Source organism: Neomonachus schauinslandi, chromosome 16 (genome assembly GCF_002201575.2).
Source record: "Neomonachus schauinslandi chromosome 16, ASM220157v2, whole genome shotgun sequence".
Lineage (NCBI taxonomy): Eukaryota > Metazoa > Chordata > Mammalia > Carnivora > Phocidae > Neomonachus > Neomonachus schauinslandi.
The window spans coordinates 8,894,461-8,913,066 of record NC_058418.1 but is presented as its reverse complement, the minus strand read 5'-3'; the positions used below and the strand labels follow the sequence as shown (position 1 = coordinate 8,913,066).

At 50.7% G+C, this 18,606-nt stretch overlaps 1 protein-coding gene across 2 annotated transcripts in view; it reads right to left on the bottom strand.

Annotated features, from left to right (window-relative positions):
- PRKD2 (protein kinase D2) overlaps window positions 1–18,606 on the bottom strand; it is a 33,988-nt gene that overhangs the window by 3,082 nt on the left and 12,300 nt on the right. For both annotated transcript variants that reach the window (XM_044922277.1, XM_021681349.2), the window contains 11 exons: window positions 17,595–17,672; window positions 17,364–17,517; window positions 14,322–14,439; window positions 13,480–13,557; window positions 11,957–12,215; window positions 10,354–10,406; window positions 10,151–10,223; window positions 9,319–9,425; window positions 8,343–8,504; window positions 5,162–5,260; window positions 503–770 (listed from right to left, as the gene is read on the bottom strand). In XM_044922277.1, the coding sequence (XP_044778212.1) occupies window positions 503–770; window positions 5,162–5,260; window positions 8,343–8,504; window positions 9,319–9,425; window positions 10,151–10,223; window positions 10,354–10,406; window positions 11,957–12,215; window positions 13,480–13,557; window positions 14,322–14,439; window positions 17,364–17,517; window positions 17,595–17,672 (1,449 nt within the window). The remainder of the gene's footprint in view (window positions 1–502; window positions 771–5,161; window positions 5,261–8,342; window positions 8,505–9,318; window positions 9,426–10,150; window positions 10,224–10,353; window positions 10,407–11,956; window positions 12,216–13,479; window positions 13,558–14,321; window positions 14,440–17,363; window positions 17,518–17,594; window positions 17,673–18,606) is intronic.

The window sequence follows — 18,606 nt, the reverse complement described above, 5'->3', positions numbered from 1 at the left end:
CATCACCGGACCTGTCCCCCGCCCCAGGCCCAAGTCTGCCCAGCACCCAGCAAATTAGCCCGGTCCTTGTTCCTCAACCCTGCCCTCCGGCACCACTGCTTTTGCAAGGCTAACCCTTTCAGGGTCGTAGCCCCAAAGACTCCAGGCCCCAGCCAATGCCTTGGGAGGAAGGATCCGCCCCTTCTCCTGGCCACCCCAGCTGTATGGCTTCCTCAGGTCCAGTAGTCCCTCTCCTTGTCCCGCCTTAGACAGGCCAAACCTTGTTCGGCCCCCAAAGCGCCAGGTGTCTGTCTCAGTGCTTCTGGAGCACTTCGTTTCCTGTGAACTGGGAACTAGGACTGACTAATTCCATACACACGCCTGAGTCCCTCTGCCCCAAGCTTCCAGGTCCAAGGTACCGCACCGTTTAAAGGACCGCCCACCCTGTGGCCCCACCCACCGCCAGGCTCCACCCCCACAGCCTGGATGTTTCCGGGCCCGCCTCTCTTATGGCCCCACCCACCTCCGGAGGAGATGCGGCTCCAGGGGCAGGCTGGGTACATGAAGGCGGCGTTCTGGATCTGGTCTTTGATGTCCTCGTCCTCGTTGAAGGGGAACGTGCCACTGAGGCTGACGTACATGATCACGCCCACCGACCACATGTCCAGCGAGCGGTTGTAGCCCTGGTTGAGCAGCACCTCGGGCGCCAGGTAGGCAGGGGTGCCCACCACCGAGCGCCGGAACGACTTCTCGCCGATGATGCGCGCGAAGCCGAAGTCACACAGCTTCACCTGCAGAGGGCGTGGGGTGGAGGGTCCGAAGGAGCGTTAAGGCTGCCCCCTGCCCAGTGACCCAGCCCCACGCCCTCCATGGCGTTCCAGAGAAAACTGAGTTTCTCCTCTCACTGGTCGACGGACCTTGGTCGAGTGACTTCCTCCCTGTGCCTCAGTTTCCCATGTATGGAAACTGTTTCCTCAGTATGCCACGAGCGCTTAATAAATGCCACCTGGCCCTGTACTTCCGCCACATTGAACAGGTCTCTTAACCACCTCTATTGAGTGCCTCTATTTCCTCTTTTGCACAACGGTGATCTGAAAACTCCCTACCTTAAAGGGTGGTTGTATGGGTTGAATGATTAAATCCATGGAAAGTGCGGGGCTCAGTGTCTGGCTCAGAGAGAGCCTCACTGGTCTCAGGGGCAGGAGCTGATTTCTCTCCGCCCCAGCCGCGTCACCTGTATCAGGGCTGTTAATAGCAGCTTCCTCTCAGGCTTCCCTGGGGATTAAATGGGACCCCGCGTGTAAACTGCTGACCGTGATGGCCAGCAGTCGGTAACAGGTATACGCCCACCTTTCCCCTGATGGTGGAGGCACTCAAGGGTCACAGACAGGCTTTGGAGCCAGCCACACCCAGGTTCAAGGTCCTGCTCTCCTTCCTACCAAGTTCATAGGCAGTACCACCTCTGTGCTGCCATCTCTGTTCATGTATTGTTCCTCCCCTGCTCAAAATCCTTCTGTGGCTCACTATGGCTCTCCAGATGGAGTCCAAAACCCTTGAAGCCCCAAGCCTCTGTTGCCTGCCCTCAAAAACAGCCAGAGCCCAACCACTGACTCGATGCGACAGCCATACTGTCCTGTCCTAAGATCCTTTCCTTTTCAAAGATCCACTCTTTTCTCCAGATGTTACAATGGAATATTACTTGGCTGTTAAAAGAAACAGAAGGACTGATCCATGCTACCACATAAACGAACTCTGAAAACATGAACTAAGTGAAAGAAACCAGTCACAAAGGGCCACATATGCTATTACTGAATGTTCTGTTCATACAAAACGCCCAGAAGAGGCAAATCTACAGAAAGTCGATTCGTGGTTGGGATGAGGGGTGGTGGGTTTGGAGGATGATGTCTAAGGGGTACAAGGGTTTGTTTTGGGGGGTGATGAAGTATTCTAAAAATGATTGTGGTGATGGTTGCACAACTCTGTGAATAAACTAAAAGCCACTGAATTGTATACTTTTCTTTTCTTTTTTTTTTTTTTAGATAGGCTCCATGCCCAGCATTGAGCGCAGTGTGGAGCACAATGTGGGACTTGAACTCACGACCCTGAGATCAAGACCTGAACTGAGGTCAGGAGTCGGATGCTGGGGCACCTGGGTGGCTCAGTCGTTAAGCGTCTGCCTTCAGCTCAGGTCATGGTCCCAGGGTCCTGGGATAGAGTCCCGCATCGGGCTCCCTGCTCAGCAGGAGGCCTGCTTCTCCCTCTCCCACTCCCCCTGCTTGTGTCCCCTCTCTCTCTGTCAAATAAATAAATAAAATCTTAAAAAAAAAAAAAAAAAAGGGCGCCTGGGTGGCTCAGTCGTTAAGCATCTGCCTTCTGCTCAGGTCATGATCTCAGGGTCCTGGGATCGAGCCCCACATCGGGCTCCCCGATCGGCCAGAAGCCTACTTCTCCCTCTCCCACTCCCCCTGCTTGTGTTCCCTCTCTCGCTGTGTCTCTCTCTGTCAAATAAACGAAATATTAAAAAAAAAAAAGTCGGATGTTTAACCGACTGAGTCGCCCAGGTGCCCCTGAATTGTATACTTTGAATCAGTGAATTATATAGTGTGTGAATTATATCTCAGTAAAGTTGTTTAAAAAAAAAGTACAGATAATCCTGCTACAAGGGCCTTTGCCTGGGCTGTTCCCACTGCCTGGAATACTTGTCCATCCAAAAAACGGACTCCTACTCTACAGAACTCATTACAGATATAATTCTATTTTTGTGACAACATGATCGACATTTGCTCTTCCCTCTGTGATCTGTGCTGACCAATATGGTGGCCACTGGCCCCTTGTGGCTACTGAGCACTCGAATGTGGCAAGAGCAACTGACAAATTAGTTTTTATTTTATTTAATTTTCATTAACTTACATTTAAAAATTGATCCTATGTTACATCCCAGGCTGCCACTAACAACTGAACGACTTCCAGAAGCAGAAAGAAACCATGAGGTCAATGTAAGCTGTTTCCACTGGGAGTCAAAATCTTTTACCCTTCCAAAATAAATGTTTTTGTGGTTTTTTTTTTTTGAAGATTTTATTTATTTATATTTGCTAGAGAGAGAGAGCATAGGCGAGAGAGAGAAGCAGGCTCCCTGCTGAGCAAGGAGCCTGATGCGGGACTCAACCCCAGGACCCTGGGATCATGACCTGAGCCAAAGGCAGACGCTTAACAACTGAGCCACCCAGGCGTCCCTTCCAAAATAAATGTTAATGAAAATAATATCATCTTTTACTAAAAACAAAACAAAACAAAACCAACAGGGGCGCCTGGGTGGCTTATTTAGTTAAGTGTCTGCCTTCAGCTCAGGTCGTGATCTCTGGGTCCTGGAATCAAGCCCTGTGTCGGGCTTCCTGCTTCTCTCTCTCTCCCCCTGCCCCTCCCCTGTGCTCGTTCTTTCTCTCTCTCAATCTCAAATAAATAAAATCTTTAAAAAACAAACAAACAAAAAGACCCTAGACTTAGTTATTGGAAAACTTTTAAATATGCTTGGAACAACTTGGATATGTCAGTCTACTTTTTCAACTGCTAATTTTTTCAAATCTAAGCACAAAATCAAATATTTCTGATAAAAATTTCACATCTGAATTGAGATGTGTCCTAGGTGTTAAATACCAGATTTTGAAGGTGTGGTATAGAAAGAAAGAACATTTCATTAATAACTTTTATGTCAATTATACATTAAAATGATAATATTTGAATATACTGGGATAAAGTATTATTATTAAAGTTAATATCATCAGGGGCTCCTGGCTGGCTCAGTCAGTGGAGCCTGCAATTCTTGATCTCGGGGTTGTGGTTTGAGCCCCACACTGGGGGTAGAGATTACTTAGAAATAAATTTTATTATTTTATTTTTTTTAAAGGTTTTATTTACTTATTTGTGTGAGAGAGACAGCACAAGCAGGAGGGAGGGGCAGTGGGAGAGGGAGAAGCAGGCTCCCCGCTGAGCAGGGAGCCCCATGCGGGACTCGATCCCAAGACCCTGGGATCATGACCCCAGCCAAAGGCAGACGCTCAACCAACTGAGACACCCAGGCGTCCCAGAAATAAATTTTAAAAAATCTTTCAAGTTAATGTCACCAGTTTCTTTTTACTTTTTTAAGTGTGGCTACTAAAATGTGGGATCTGGTATCCCTAGATACCAGCAGCACCCCTCCCCACCCCCCAACAGCTGTGACAACCAAAAGTGTCTCCAACATTGTCACATGTCCCCTAGGGGGCAAAACCGCTCCAGCTGTAAACCACTGGTAGAGATGGATGTTCCTTGGCCATAGAGAGATGTCTTTGCTTACTACAGTTCCTGATGCCCCCACAGGGAGCTTGGCTCTTAGTAGGCACACAGCAATTCTTAGTTGAATAAAATGAACCTCTGGCTTTTGAAATGAAATGAACTCAGTGTTTGCAAAACACAGATCATAAAGCAAAAGCTTTACAGGATGTGGAAGGGCCACATGAGAACCTGTAGGCCCTTAAACACAGTAGGCATTTAATAAACTGTATCTGTTATAATCGTCACCGCTACCCAATCTGGTTCTGCCCCTGGGGGGTGTTCTCACCACCCAGTCCCGAGGCTCATCAGAACTGTTTTCCTAACAGACCCACAGAGGAAATTACCAGTTGTCCCCCAATATCTGTTCTCCATTTTCCCCTTAATAATAAAAATCTTGAATTGAACGGGCCACAGGGCCACGCAGAATAAAGACTACATCTCCCGGCCTCCCTTGCAGCCATCCATGCCACGTGATCTAGTCCTGGCCAATGGGATGCTAGAAGACGTGCCTTGTAAAGTTCCACACCGTCTGGGAAGGAAGGGGGTGTGTCCATTTCCTCCACCCTGTTTCTTTCCTCCTTCTCCCTCCTACTATCTTGTCACATGATGGGGACCATCACGAACCATGAAGGCTAGAACATCATAGAGAGGCCAGAACAAGACAGCCGGAGCCAAGTACCTGACCCTAAGGAACTGCTTTTTCAACCTCAAAATGCTTATGCTGGACCCTATATGAGTGTGAAACAAGCGTCTGTTTTATTTAAGCCATTGTTATCTTGAGTCTCTGTGTCCAATTATCCTGATTCATACAATCCCCACCTGCCTCCAGTGTTAGCTGGACTTCCCCAAATCAAGCTGGGACATGACTGACCTGAGGAAAGGGGTCGGCTGATGCCAACAACACGTTTTCCGGTTTCAAGTCACAGTGGACGATGTTCTTGAAGTGAAGGTGTCTCAGAGCCACCAGGATCTGAGGGGAGGAGGTGGGGCCGGTAAGAAAGGTAGAAAGCTACCTGCCCCAGATTCTGCCACCAGCCCTCCAAACCCCATCCATGCCCCCTCTTTGTACCCCTAAAGATGCCCCCCAGGGCCAGGGGAGGCATTGGAGCCCCAAATAAGAATCTCAGAACCCCAAAACCATGACTCCCGAGATAGGAGTTGGATAATTCCAGAAATGTTCGACTGGAGCAGTGGGTTTGGGAAGAGCCTGAGACCCTCTGGCATGTGGATAGCTCCTGACAAAAAAGAGCTAATATGAGGCTCCTGGTTGGCTCAGTTGGCAGAGCTGGCGACTTGTGACCTCCTGGGTCATGAGTTCGAGCCCCACCCTGGGCCTGGAGTTTACTCTAAAAAGGGGGGGGGGGGCAGGGTTATTAGTAAAGAGCAGCCTTTAAGAAGGTACTATTGTGTGACTCCATTTTTAAAAAAACTCTAATGTGAAACAGTACAAATACCAATATGATCTACATTATATATTAAATGCAATACTCTTAAGAGGCAGGGGGACTCTAGAGCCGGCCTACCCAGGTGGAAAACCCAGCTCTACACTCACTAGCTTGTGGCATCGGGCAAGCCACTTTAACTCTCTGGGTCTCAGTGTTCTCACCTGTAAAATAGGGGGTAATAAAAGTACCCATCCTTAGGGGTCGCTGTGAAGTTTAAATGCGTTGAGGCATAGAAAGTGCTTAGGACAGTGTCTAGCACAGAGCAAACACTGCATTAGCTACTACTGTTGTTGGCACCTGGTCCTCTTTCTGGGATGGCCTGTGGATGAACCTATTTCTGTGCGCGTTTCAAATAGAGCTTTTCCTGCTCTGTTAATTCAAGAGTATTCTATGATGGCAAGGTGAGCTGATTTGCAAAACAAAAAGCAAAAAAATGGATACAATTTCCAACCACTTTATCTGTGGACACTATGATCTTCCTTGATTCTGTGTAATCCTTAGGCTGCGGCCAGGAAACTGAGATCCACAGTGTGTATGTACCTCTTTCCCGACTTCCTGTTTGTTGACCACCCCCCCTCCCCTCCTAGTACCTGAGGAGAACAAAGAGGGCAGGTTGGAAGCTAGACAGATCTGGGTTCAAATCTCAGCCAGACCCTCACTGAGCTGTGTGACCTTGGGCAGGACACGGACCCTCCCTCCACCTCAGTCTCCTCATCTGTAAAATGGGGTGCTAGTAATACCTACCTCAGAGGGCAGTTGTGAAGCATAAACAAGCCCATGAGGTAAAGGGCCTAGCACAGGACTTGGGGTGGGACAGACAAGAGGCGGAAGGTAGAAATCTGCAGAGAGAGAGAGAGAGAGAGAGGGGCAAAAAGAGAAGGGGAGATGGAAGACCAGAAAGAGAAACCAACCAGTTGCTGAAGGCCGGCAGTTCCCTCTCCTGAAGTCTGGATGAGCCTGCCTCAGTGGGCTTCTCTCCCCACCCCACAAGCCAACCTGATGAAGGCACAGTGCTGGGGAGAGCGAGGGTGCCGGGCCTGCATAAAGGAAGCGCAGCACAGGGGACTTTGCAACCAAGAGAACAAGTCCCAGAATCAGGTGAGGGACCAGCTGGATGTGAAGGCCTTTCTAGGAAGGCTGTAAAACCCAGAAGCCATGAAAGGCAACATTTAACGTTGTAAAAGTTAAACTCTTTATGGCAAATAAAAGCCATGAATGAAATGAAAAAGAAAACAAATACAGGGATAAAAAAAATTGAACAACACAAGTGACAAGGATCCAGTGTCCCTCATATACAAAGAGCTCTCACAATTCAATAAGAATAATCCAACTGAAAAATGGGCAATGGGTATAAAAAGCACAGGCCAATAAACATAGGAAAATATGCTCAACCTCACCCATAATTTTTAGACTGCCAAATGAAGCCACATGAAGTATTATGTTTCCACCTATAAGACTGGTGATTATTTTATCCAGAGTTAGTAAGGAGTGAGGAAGTAGACATCCTCAAACTATTGTTGAGAGCAGACTGAAAAGGATTTTAGACAATAACTGGGCAGCATATTTTTAAAAAATCCTGAAGCACATTTCCCTGGACTCAGGAGTCTATCATCTGAAACGTGTTCTATGGAAATTCTCCCACCAGAGCTCAGCAATGTGTGTAGAGATATTCACAGGATGTTGTCTGTAAAGGTGGAAAAGTGAAAACAACCTCTGTACTCAGCAATTACAGGACTTGGTGATATCCATCATGGGATACAATTCAGAAAAAGAGGCAGCTTTACGTACCGAAATAGAATAGCCTTCCAGAAGTACTATTAAAGTGAAGAAAGAGGCGGAACAACACACAGGTGACACGAATTAGTTTGACATTACTAGTTAAAAGCCCGGATCCTAGGTGCACATCCCACCAGCTGTGTGACCCTGGGCAAGTTACGTAAAGTCTCTGAGCCTTGTTTTTTTCCGACTCAAAAACAGGAGCAATCATGGCCACTACCACATGGGTTGCGATGCAGATAAAATGAGTTAAAACAGTGCCTGGCACACCGTTAGCATCCCATCCCCACCCTGCCCACTCTGGGTGATCGTTGTCCAGGCCTGGGGCTATCTTGGTCACAGCTGTGTCCCCAGCACTGCCTGGCATGCAGCCGGGAACAGAGCAGGGGAAGAGGGAGAGCTTGGTGAACCACCCAAGAAATGGATGAATGAGCTCCCCACAGAAAGGCCTCCCTCCCCTTCCCTTTTCCTACATGAATATAGTCAGGCCTTAGGGAATCTCATTCTATAAAGGAATAAAAAATATAAAATAATCATTTCTGATTTTTCTATACTAATAACTATAATTATCACTACTGCTCTATTCTTTTTATCATTTTATTATTTTCTATTGTTATTACTCTTATTACTCTACAGTCTGTTCTATTATTACTCTTTCGAAATTATCGTTCTATTATTTTTTCTACTGTTGTTATTATTACTCTCTATTTTTTATTATCCGCTATTAGGACTCCCACCAGTGTCTGCCTGAGCTGGGCGCAGGGCAGGTGGGGAGCCAGGCAGAGGTGGGCAGGGGGCAGGGGGGGGGGGGGGGGGGGGGGGCGGGTGCACCTGTGTAATGAGGAACTTGGTGAGGCGCTCGGGCAGCCGGCCCTTCTCACTGGAGAGGATCATCTCCAGCATGTCCCCGTGAAGCTTCTCCATCACCACAAACACCTTCTCAGGTGTCTCAAACATGCAGTCCAGGTTCACGATCCCGGGGTGCCGCAGACTCTGGGGTGGGGATGAAGGGTAGGGTAGCAGTCAGGGTCCAGGTCACCCGTGAACTTGGGACCCCAGAGGCGAGCCATGGGAGCAGATGAATGACAAATAAGAAGGATGTCCCCGGAGGGTCAGCAGCTCCTTCCCTGGGGGCGGCAATGGGGGAGGTGGGAGGGGCTTCCCACAGACCCAGACAGAACCATATCCCCACACCACCAGGTATCTAGAAGGATCTTTACATCATGAAGCTCTGTCGAAGGTCCAGGGTTGTGGGGGGGGAAGGAGAGGAGGGAGGGAGCAGAAGTCTGGAACAATGGGAAGGACCTTTGTACATTTCTGTGTTGTAAATCCTCCTCCCTCTCCCCCCAAGCCCTGCCTGGCCTAACCCCATTTCTACCCCCCAGGTCCCCACCTAGCCTCCTCCCTGGGCTCCAGGCTCCAGTCCCACCACTTTCCACCCACCCTCCGGGGGCAAGCCTGCGAGATCTTCCTAAAGTACACACTCAACCCTATCCCCTTCTTGCTCAACATCTTTCCATGGCTCCCCAGTATCCTCAGGAGAAAATCCATAGGGTGTGACCCCACCCTCCTCCCTGCCCTCACCTCCCACCACTTCCCCACACATAAACCATCTAGTAACCTCGAACTTCAAATTCCTAGAAGACTTCATGTTCCCTCTCACCTCTAGACCTTTCTTTGCACGAGCTGGTCCCTCTGCTCAGAATACCTTTCCACCCCTTCAGTCTCAACATGCATGTTCCCTCCTCCAGGAAGCCTTCCCTGACCACCCCCAGCCTGGGTCCGTTGGCCCGAGCCCGGTGGTCACCTGCAGAATGGCCACTTCGTTCCGGAGCTGGCTCTCCTGCTTGGTGGGGAAACGCAGTTTGTCAATGACCTTGACTGCCACGTCCCGGCCTGTCTTCCGGTGCTTTCCTGGGCAGGGGGTAGGGAGACTGGGGATGAAGGGAGCAAGACCTTCCAGTCCTGGTAAGAGGAACACCCCACCACCACCACCACCACAAAGACACAGGCATAGTTGAACAAAGGTGGGCAGAAGGCCATCAGGGTGGCTCTGAGGGGTTTCCAGGAGGCATGTGAGGGGCGGGGGACCTTGGGAATAAAAGCTTTGGAATGAAGAAGGTAAAAGACAAGAGCTCTGAGGAGGGAAATCTATCACATGGGAAACTAGATTTATAACCAATCAGAACCTAGGAACTAGCTCTGTGGCCAATCAGAGTGAAGAATTCGCTCTCCCTATTAAGAAGGGGAGAAAGCGGGGCGCCTGGGTGGCTCAGTCGGTTAAGCGACTGCCTTTGTCTCAGGTCATGATCCTGGAGTCCCGGGATCGAGTCCCGCATCAGGCTCCCTGCTCGGCGGGGAGTCTGCTTCTCCCTCTGACCCTCCCCTGTCTCATGCTCTCTCTCTCTATCTCATTCTCTGTCTCAAATAAATAAATAAAATCTTTAAAAAAAAAAGAAGGGGAGAAAGTCCATTGGCTTTTTCTAGTAAGAAAAGGAGAAGCTGCATCCATCTGCTTCGAGGATCTAGCTTTCTAAGTCAACCAGAACAGGAAGTGAGCATGCAGCCAATCACATAGGAAGGTCTGGAGCCCAGGAACCCCCAGGACCCCCTCTGGATTAGCTCAGAAGCATCCATACCTCCATAGACCACTCCAAACTGCCCGGAGCCCAGCACCTCATCCGGGAAGATCTGATAGACAGTGGCGATGTCCTGCATGGCGGGGATGGGGAGGGTCAAGGGGGCAAATGGAGATGGGGTGTTGGGGAGACTAGGGAGGGCAGGAGGCTGTGTGGGAGGCAGAGGACATCCTTGGGACCATGAGGTGTGGGCAGGGTCTCACCACGTTCTCTTGGATCTGGCTGTTAGACACGGAGATGCTCAGAGAAGCTTGTCCTGGGAAGAGTGGAGAAGTGGAGGTGAGGGGACCCCGGGCTCAGGATTATCTTCACCCAGAGACAGCCTCTGGAGCCACACCACCCAGATTCGAAGCCAGGGGATCCTGTGCAGCTCTGGGCCACTGACTTGTCCATTATGAACCTGTTTCCCCATCTAGAGAATGGGGATAACAGGTGCTCCCTCCTAGGGCCAGTGGGAGAAGTAAACAAGATAGGCCGAGGGGGCTCAAGAAGTGTCACGAATGATTTCACTGAGCATTGTACCCCAAGATCTCAGGGCCAAGGGAAGCACGCTGATCCCATTTTACGGAGGAGGACACTGAGGCTCTCTCAGCGGGACAGCCCAAACTGATTGCAACATACATCTCCCCTCGCCACCGCCGAACTTGGCACCCTACCACTCAACCAGAGCCAGACATTTCCTAAGTTCTGACCCTTCTGCCATTTGAACACCTGCCTCCTTCCCATTCCAGGCCTGGCCCCTCATCCTCCTCCCTGGTCTGTCTGCCCCTGTTCTGCTCTCTCCTATTCACCAGCACAAACCTGAGTCTGTCCTTCCCCTGCTCCAAACTCTGCCATGGCTCCCCAGCACACTCAGGAGGAAGCCCAAACCCCTTCAATGGCCTCACAGGCATTGGTCCCTCATTTACCTCTTTGACTTCAAGCCCTACCATGCTGGGGTGTCCTCCCGACACCCTGGCCTCCTTGCTGGGCCTCCTTGCTGGGCCAAGTCCCCTCCTATCTCCTGCCTTTGTACTTGCTGTTCCCTCTGCCAGGAACGTGCATTCCTTCCGCTGGACTTAGTTAAATCCTCCTCCTCACTCACTCTCAGCTCAAACTTCACTCCTGGGGCCACGTCACGTTCTACATTACACTTGTCATTCCCGCAGGATGATCTGATGAGTGTCTGTCACTCACACTGGATTATGAGCTCCAGAAGGCAGGAGCCTGGGACTTTCTGATCATCTTCTGCCTCTGCTTGAAATATTTCCCATCTGCATTCCCCTCTCTCAGCCCTCCTCAGCTTCCAGGTCTCAGCTCAGATGTTGCCGCATCCAGGAAGCCCTCCTAGATACCCAGGCTGGATCGTCTATCCCCTCTGAGCTCCCACAGCCCTCTGGCTCCCCTGTCCCAGCCCTGCCCACTCTGGGTTGTCACTGCTTGGGGACAGGTCTGTCTCCCTTATTGGACTGTGAGCCCTGTGAGGGCAGGTCCTGGGCTGTCTTGGTGACAGCTATGTCCCCAGCATTGCCCAGCACAGGATGGGGATGGGGAAGATACTCAGTAAATATCTGAATGAAATACTCTGAACTCACAATCTGGAGGAGTTGTCACCACCTGGGACAAGACTCAGAAAAGGGAAGTGACATGCCCAAGGCCACACATCAGGTCTGGGGCTTAATGGAGATTTGGACTCAGGCCAGCTGAGTCCAGAATCCACATTCTCCACTGTGCCATTCCCTGCCTTCTTCCTGGCTCTTCCTTTCCCTGGGACCCCACGCACGCCCTCCCAGACCCATCCTCTCAGGGCCCAGGGTGGGGACTTACTGTGGGGTTTGTGGCCTGGGGCGCTGGGTGCGTCCTGGAGTATGACTGGCATCAGAGCCTGACGGATGGCCGTTTCCCAGCCCCGGGCAGCCTCAGCCCCCTGCCCACTAGGCCCCCCTGGGGCCCTGCCAGGCGTCTCGCCCACAAAGTAGGTGACATTGGCAGTGACGATCTCGAAGCAGTGGGGGTTGGTGCCTGGTGGCACAAGGCTGAAGTTCTGGGCAGGCTCCACGGTGAGGATTTCTGACAATGGAATTTCCTGGCAGGACAAAGAACCAGCACCAATGAGGATGCCAGGCAGACCCTGGGGCTCCCCATTTACTCAGAAGAGCATATAGAATCTACTATCTGTGGGAAAGGGCCTGATTTGCATAGAGTAGTCAGAAAAGGCCTCCTGGCAGAAGTTACATGAAGCAAGAGATCAGAAAGGTCAGATGAGGCCAACTGGTGGAGGATGGTGGAAACAGCATGTGCAAAGGCCCTGAGGGGGGAAAGGCTGGTATTCAAGGGACATGCTCTATTCCCATCACATTCTCTATTCACATCACACACAGGAGGTGTGCCATGTTTGGTGAACAAATGAAATTAGGCCCTGAGGGGCCTCATGGGCCACAGAGAGGAACCTGGGCTTTGTCTCCAGGGCCGTGGGGAACCATGGAAAGATTTAGAGCAAGGCAGGGGGAGGTCTCTGGCTGTGTGCGGAGGGTGGACGGGAAAGGATGGCACTGAGACAGGAGACCAAAAAGGAGGCTGAGAGGGCCAGGGGGAGGGGAGGGGACGGGGAGAGAAGGTGCAGGGTCTGTGTAGAGTGACAAGAGCGTGCTTTGAAAAGTGTTGGAAGAGAAAGTATGTGTGTGGGGGGCACATTTGCAGAAGGGGGAGAAAAGAATTAAAATAACGAAAGACTGAAACAGGGACAGACTGACATAGCTAATAAAAGCAGATGACAGAGACGTGGTGGGGACAGCATCCTAGTGTGGCCGAGAATACAGAAGGATGAGAAGGCACCCCCCCATGGGAAGCCGCTCCAGAGCAGGTAACCCCGAGGCGTCCGAGTTTTATTTTAAGGGCAAAGGGAGGGTTCTGACGGTTTTCTCGGCTCCTCTGGCTGCTATGTGGGACAAGACTGTGGGGGCAAGTGCAGAAGCAAGGACCCAGGAGGAGACAGCCCAGAGCACAGTGCGGCCATGGCGGGTGGTGAGGGATACTGATAAATGATCCAATACTTCATTTTAAAGTAGTAATGGTAACAGGGAGCTCCACACAAGCTAGGCCCCTAAGCTAACCGCTTCGAGGAGGTGATCGCTGAATTAGGGCAGCAGCCCTGAGGCGAGGACTAGCCTTTGAGGCCTTTTACAGGTGCCAGACGGGAGGCGCAGAGAGGTGAGGTAAGCCGCCCGGGTTCCCCAGCTGGAAAGTGGTGGGGCCGGGCAGGCCCATTTGCTGATGACATGCAAGCAGGCAAGCAACTGGGAGAGGAGTGGGAGGAGGAGGTTGGGGGATCTGGGGGCCGGAAGGCCCACCTTGTAGTATCTGTTGGTCGTGTTGTTCTGGAAGAGCGTGACGCACTTGCAGTCCAGGCGCCAATAGTGCCGCTTCCTCTGTTGGAAGAGGTGCCCCAGGTGACGTGGTCCGCCCTTGGCGCGGCTGGGGCTCCAGGTCTTCCCGGAGCCAAACCCCGCCCTTAAGTCTAGCCCCGCCCCCAGAAGGCCACACCCCTCCCATCGCTCATCACCCACCCCTCTAATTCTAGCTCCGCCTCCACTAAGGCCCCGCCCATCCCTAACTCCAGCTCCACCCCCACCTCTTTCCTTTCTCAGATTGATCCCGCCCCTCCCGCCTTAGCTCCGGCTCCACTCACCTTGCCCCGCCCCATAACCCCCCTCCAACTTCAGGTCAGCCTCCAGCCACGCTCCTCTGCCCCTAAACCAGCCCCACCCCTATCTCCTACCTGCCCAGACCCTGGCCCCGCCACTATAAGCCCTCCCCCGCCTCCCTCCCAACTTCGCCCCACCTGGCCCCACCCTGTATCACACCCCCACTTAATTACCTCCAGTTAGGCCTCTAGCCCGGCCCAGCACCCCCTGATCCCATCCTCTATAACCTGAACCCTTCTCGCTCCCTACCCTAACTTCAGCTTCCCCATTCCTGGTCCCACTCTTCCCCTGACCTTGTCCTTAGCCCCGCCTCTTCCCTGACTCCTGCCCTGCCCCTTCGCCCTCCCTTAGAACCCATCCCTCTAAGTCTAGCTCCGCCTCCAGATAGGCCCCGCCCACCATACCCCACCAGCCCCGCCTCCTCAAGCGGAGCTTGCCCCTCCCCTAACTCTAGCTCCGCCCCACATAGCCCCACCCCGCCTTCTCACCAGCGTGTCCTTGTTGCTGTAATGAACCACCCAACCCTCGCGCAGGGTGGTGCTAGATTTCCGCGTCGTGTGTCGCACCGACTGCACCACCCTCATTAGGGGGATGTACCCCAAGGAGCTGAGAGGGAGGGGGAGAGGAAGAGGTGAGAGGTTACAAGTGGAAAATACCCATTAGCAATCGGGGCTGCAGGGCGCATCTCTGGGCAGCCAGGAGTTGGGGTTTTTTTGGGCCACATTTCTGTGGTTTCCACATTTCCCATAATGAGGAAGGAGACTCTTGAGAAGGCCACATTACAAGGCTGGGTTCCAAAGTCAGGCTGCCTGGCAAATCACCTAACCTCTGTGTACCTCGGTTTCTCCACCCAAAGGAGTTGCTGTGAGGAGTGAAAACCTTTCTTAGGCGTTTAGCACAATGCTTGGCACCCAGTGGGCCTCCGATAAGTACTCATCAGTACTGAGCCCAGTGACTGTGGAGCCGGCTGTGTGACACGAGGCAAGCGACTCAACCTCTCTGTGCCTCATTGCCCTTTTCCAGTGCACATGCTATTATTACAGAGAGGAAATGAAGGCTGAGGGAGATTCACAGACTTGCTCAACTCCAGAACCAACCACCTCTTGATCCCTGCACTAAACAGGATTCGGTTGGCCTTGGCATTTCCCTTCACCTCTCTGAGACTTGGTTTCCTCATCTGTGAAATAGGCTGCCTCTCCCAACACCCCCACCCCACTCAAGTCAATCAAGACCCAGCTCTGACACCCACTTATTCTGTTACTAAACACTCCAGGAAAGACCTGGCATACCCATCTCCCCTTTGGCCTGGTTTCCCATCCCCTTCCCCTTGCCCTCCCTGCTCCAGCCACACCAAGCTCAATGCTATTTCTGGAACATGCTTGGCCCTACCACGGGCCTTTGCACCTGCTATTCCCTTTGCTTGGTAGGGAACCAAGCTATCTTCCACATGTCTCCTTTCCTCCCCTTCTTCAGATCTCTTCAAATGTCACCTCCTCGGAGAGGCTCCCTTTAATGACCCTAACTAAAATGGCATATCTTCATTTTCTGGCCCCTCTCATTGCTTTATTTTTATTTTTTTGATAGCAATCATCAATACCTGATGCTATGCATGCATTTATTACCTGTCTCCCCAACTAGAGTGTCTGCTCTATGAGGCCAGAGAGTTTCCCTGGTTTGGTTCACAGCTGTGTGCTTGGAAGTCCTAGAACCCAGTAGGTGCTCATTAAGTGTCTACTGATGGACCGTGGAAGTGGCTCACCCTCCTCCCCATGTTTATGTCTCCCTGACCCTGTGGGGTGAAGTCTCAGCTCCTTTCTTTTAGTAATTACTGGCTGAAGCCCCTGAGCTTCACTCTTCTAACCTAGGAATGTGTATGGTGATCCTTATGGTCCTTCTGAGGATTTAGTTAAAAAACAAATACTTATACATCAATGATGGTTTCAATCCACAGGTTACCCTTATTTATACATGTATTACTGTATTAATAGAATATACCAATAATAGTATATTAATATCATTCTAAAACATATGCAAAAAAGTGAAAACATCTAAAAGATGAGATTAAAAGTAAAGAGAAATGGAAATGCAAATATTTGTCCCCATTACTCCGGAATGGATCACCTCCCACCCTCCGCACTTGGGGGATTCAAGAACAGAGTACCGGGGAGGATTCTCTCACCATCATTTACAACCCAGCAAGCACTTGACCCGCATGATCTAATGGAATTCGAAAATCACCCCATGAGACAGGTGCTGTCATTGCCCTAGGAGGAAACCGAGGCTCAGGGAGACGTGATTCACCATGTAAGTGGTGGATCTGGAACCTAGCCCTGGTGCTCTCAGCCTCCAGCGCCCTGGGCTTCCAAAACCCCGCTGCCTTCCTGCCTCCTGGACACACAGGCATTCCACACCCATGCCTGAAGCCAGGCCCTGTCCTAGGCACCTGGAGAATGGACCTGACCTGACCTCTACCCACTGGATCCTTGCCATCAAGCACTTGAGCTTTTATGCTAGTAGAACTGAATCAATATGAATCCCATTTATAATTTAAAAATGTAAAATTAAGCAGGTTATTATTTTTCAGAGCTTCCATGCCAGAAGAAAGCCACTGCCCGTCAGGTCCTTGGGGATGGTTTTCCCTTTCCCCATTTTACAGACGGGAAGACTAAGGCACCGCAAGAGGAAGGGACTTGTTTAGGCCATACAAGTCAATCTGAGGCCAAAATGGCTAAAAGAAAGTGGGTAGTTTTCCTTCCTTTCTAAGATTTGACTGCTCTGCGAGAAGAGCTAACACCCAGGCGCTATTTTAGGTACTTCATTCGTATTCATTCGCTTCGCCCTTACAACAATCCTCAAAGGTAGGTCCTACTTTAGCCCCATCTTACTGATGAAGAAACTGAGGGCCCAGAGAGGTTAATCTCCTGCCAAAGGCCATATAGCCTCTGGTTCCAGATTCCCACGTTTTTACTCTTTGCTCTGTCACTTTGCAACACAGACTGTTTCTGGAAGGGCCTGCCAGCAGCTGATCCCAGTGACGTCCTCAGAGAGAGGAGCTAAGCAGCTGGGAGGCAGGGAAGCAGGAGGGTTTGACTATCTACCTTTTGAATGACTGGATTAGCAGGTCCGAAAAAGAAATATACTCTAAATTAAAATCTGCTTCTATGGGGCACTTGGGTGGCTCAGTCGTTAAGCATCTGCCTTCGGCTCAGGTCATGATCCCGGGGTCCTGGGATCGAGCCCCGCATCGGGCTCCCTGCTCTGCAGGGGACCTGCTTCTCCCTCTCCCACTCCTCCTGCTTGTGTTCCCTCTCTGGCTGTGTCTCTCTCTGTCAAATAAACAAAAATTAAAAAATAATAATAATAAAAAAATAAAATAAAATAAAATCTGCTTCTATGAAAACTTTCTAAAAATGTACATTTTTCAGGAAAAAGGTAAAATTTAAAAACAAAGTGTGGGTGCCTGGGAAATTTACAGGGGGACATCGACCCATTGTAGAGATAGGGCCTTCCCCAGAGGGTGCCCCGGGTACCTCTCGGCCTTGCCTCCCTCGCCTTCCTCCTCCTCACTGGCGTGGAGGGCGTTTTCCGCGTGGGAGCCCGGGATGACCCCGGAGTCGTCAGACTCATCCGTGAGGGAGCTCTTGTCAGCCTCGCTGAAATCGGTGGCCTCCTCCATCGGCACATCTAGGGGGACGGGGGCATCAGAGGGGCCTCCGCCCAGTCCCGCACCCCCCCTTCCCGCTCGGCCCACAGCCTCTCACCTCCATTGATGAGTGCTTCCCCTAAACAGTCGTTAGGGACGCGGGTGGCACAGCGCTTGTGACAGTTAAACTTGCAGTCTGGTATGAGGACAGGGAACAAGTGGACAGGTGGGAGGAGAGAGAGAGGACACCTGTAAGGGTTGAACCTTGACTCCTAACCCCCAGACCCAAAAGATTCTGCTCTTGCCATTTGGAGCAGGAAACCTAGCTGAACCTTCTCTGGTTGTCCGTCTTTGAGTCTAGAATAGTTGGGGCTGGGGAATTCTTGTTGCGGGGGCCTGGTCTGTGCATATCATAGGTGTTTAGCAACCATCCCTGTCCTCTACCCACTAGATTCCAGTAATACATCCCCATATGATTATAGATTTTTTTTCTAGAGTTCTAAGACTCCAAATTTCAATGTTCAAGTGTCTAGAACTTGACACATCTATGATTCTACAGTTCTATGATTCTAGACTGCTAAGCCTCCTTGATGTCCAAGGTTTTAGGGTTTTCTATATCTAAACTCTAGACATCAGTGATTCTATAGTTCTACAATTCTGGACTGTGAAGCCTCCAGAATCTAATGATTCCAAGGTTCTAGGATTCCATACACCCTAGATTCTAGAATTGGATGACTCTAAATTTTTATGGATCTAGACATCTGGTATTCTAGAATCTGATAATCCAGAGTTCTGTACTCTAGATGTCTAGGACTCTAGGATTCCATGGTCCCAAGGGTTTATGATTCTAGACTTCTCAGGTTTGCATTTGATGTTTCTAAAGTTACGATATTCTGAGATCCAGAATTCTTGAAGCCTATGATTCCAGTTCTATGGTTCTAGAATTCTCAAGTTCTACAGTTTTAGAAGCCCATGCTAAGTGGCTTATAGATCTAAATTTCTAAGGTTCTAGGATTCCAGAATTCCAAAGGTTCTAGAACACCAGGATTCAGGGCACTCTTCTCCTGAGGCCCTGTGCTCCTAAGGATCAGAATACTGGGATTCTTTCTTTCTTTTTTTAAGACTTTATT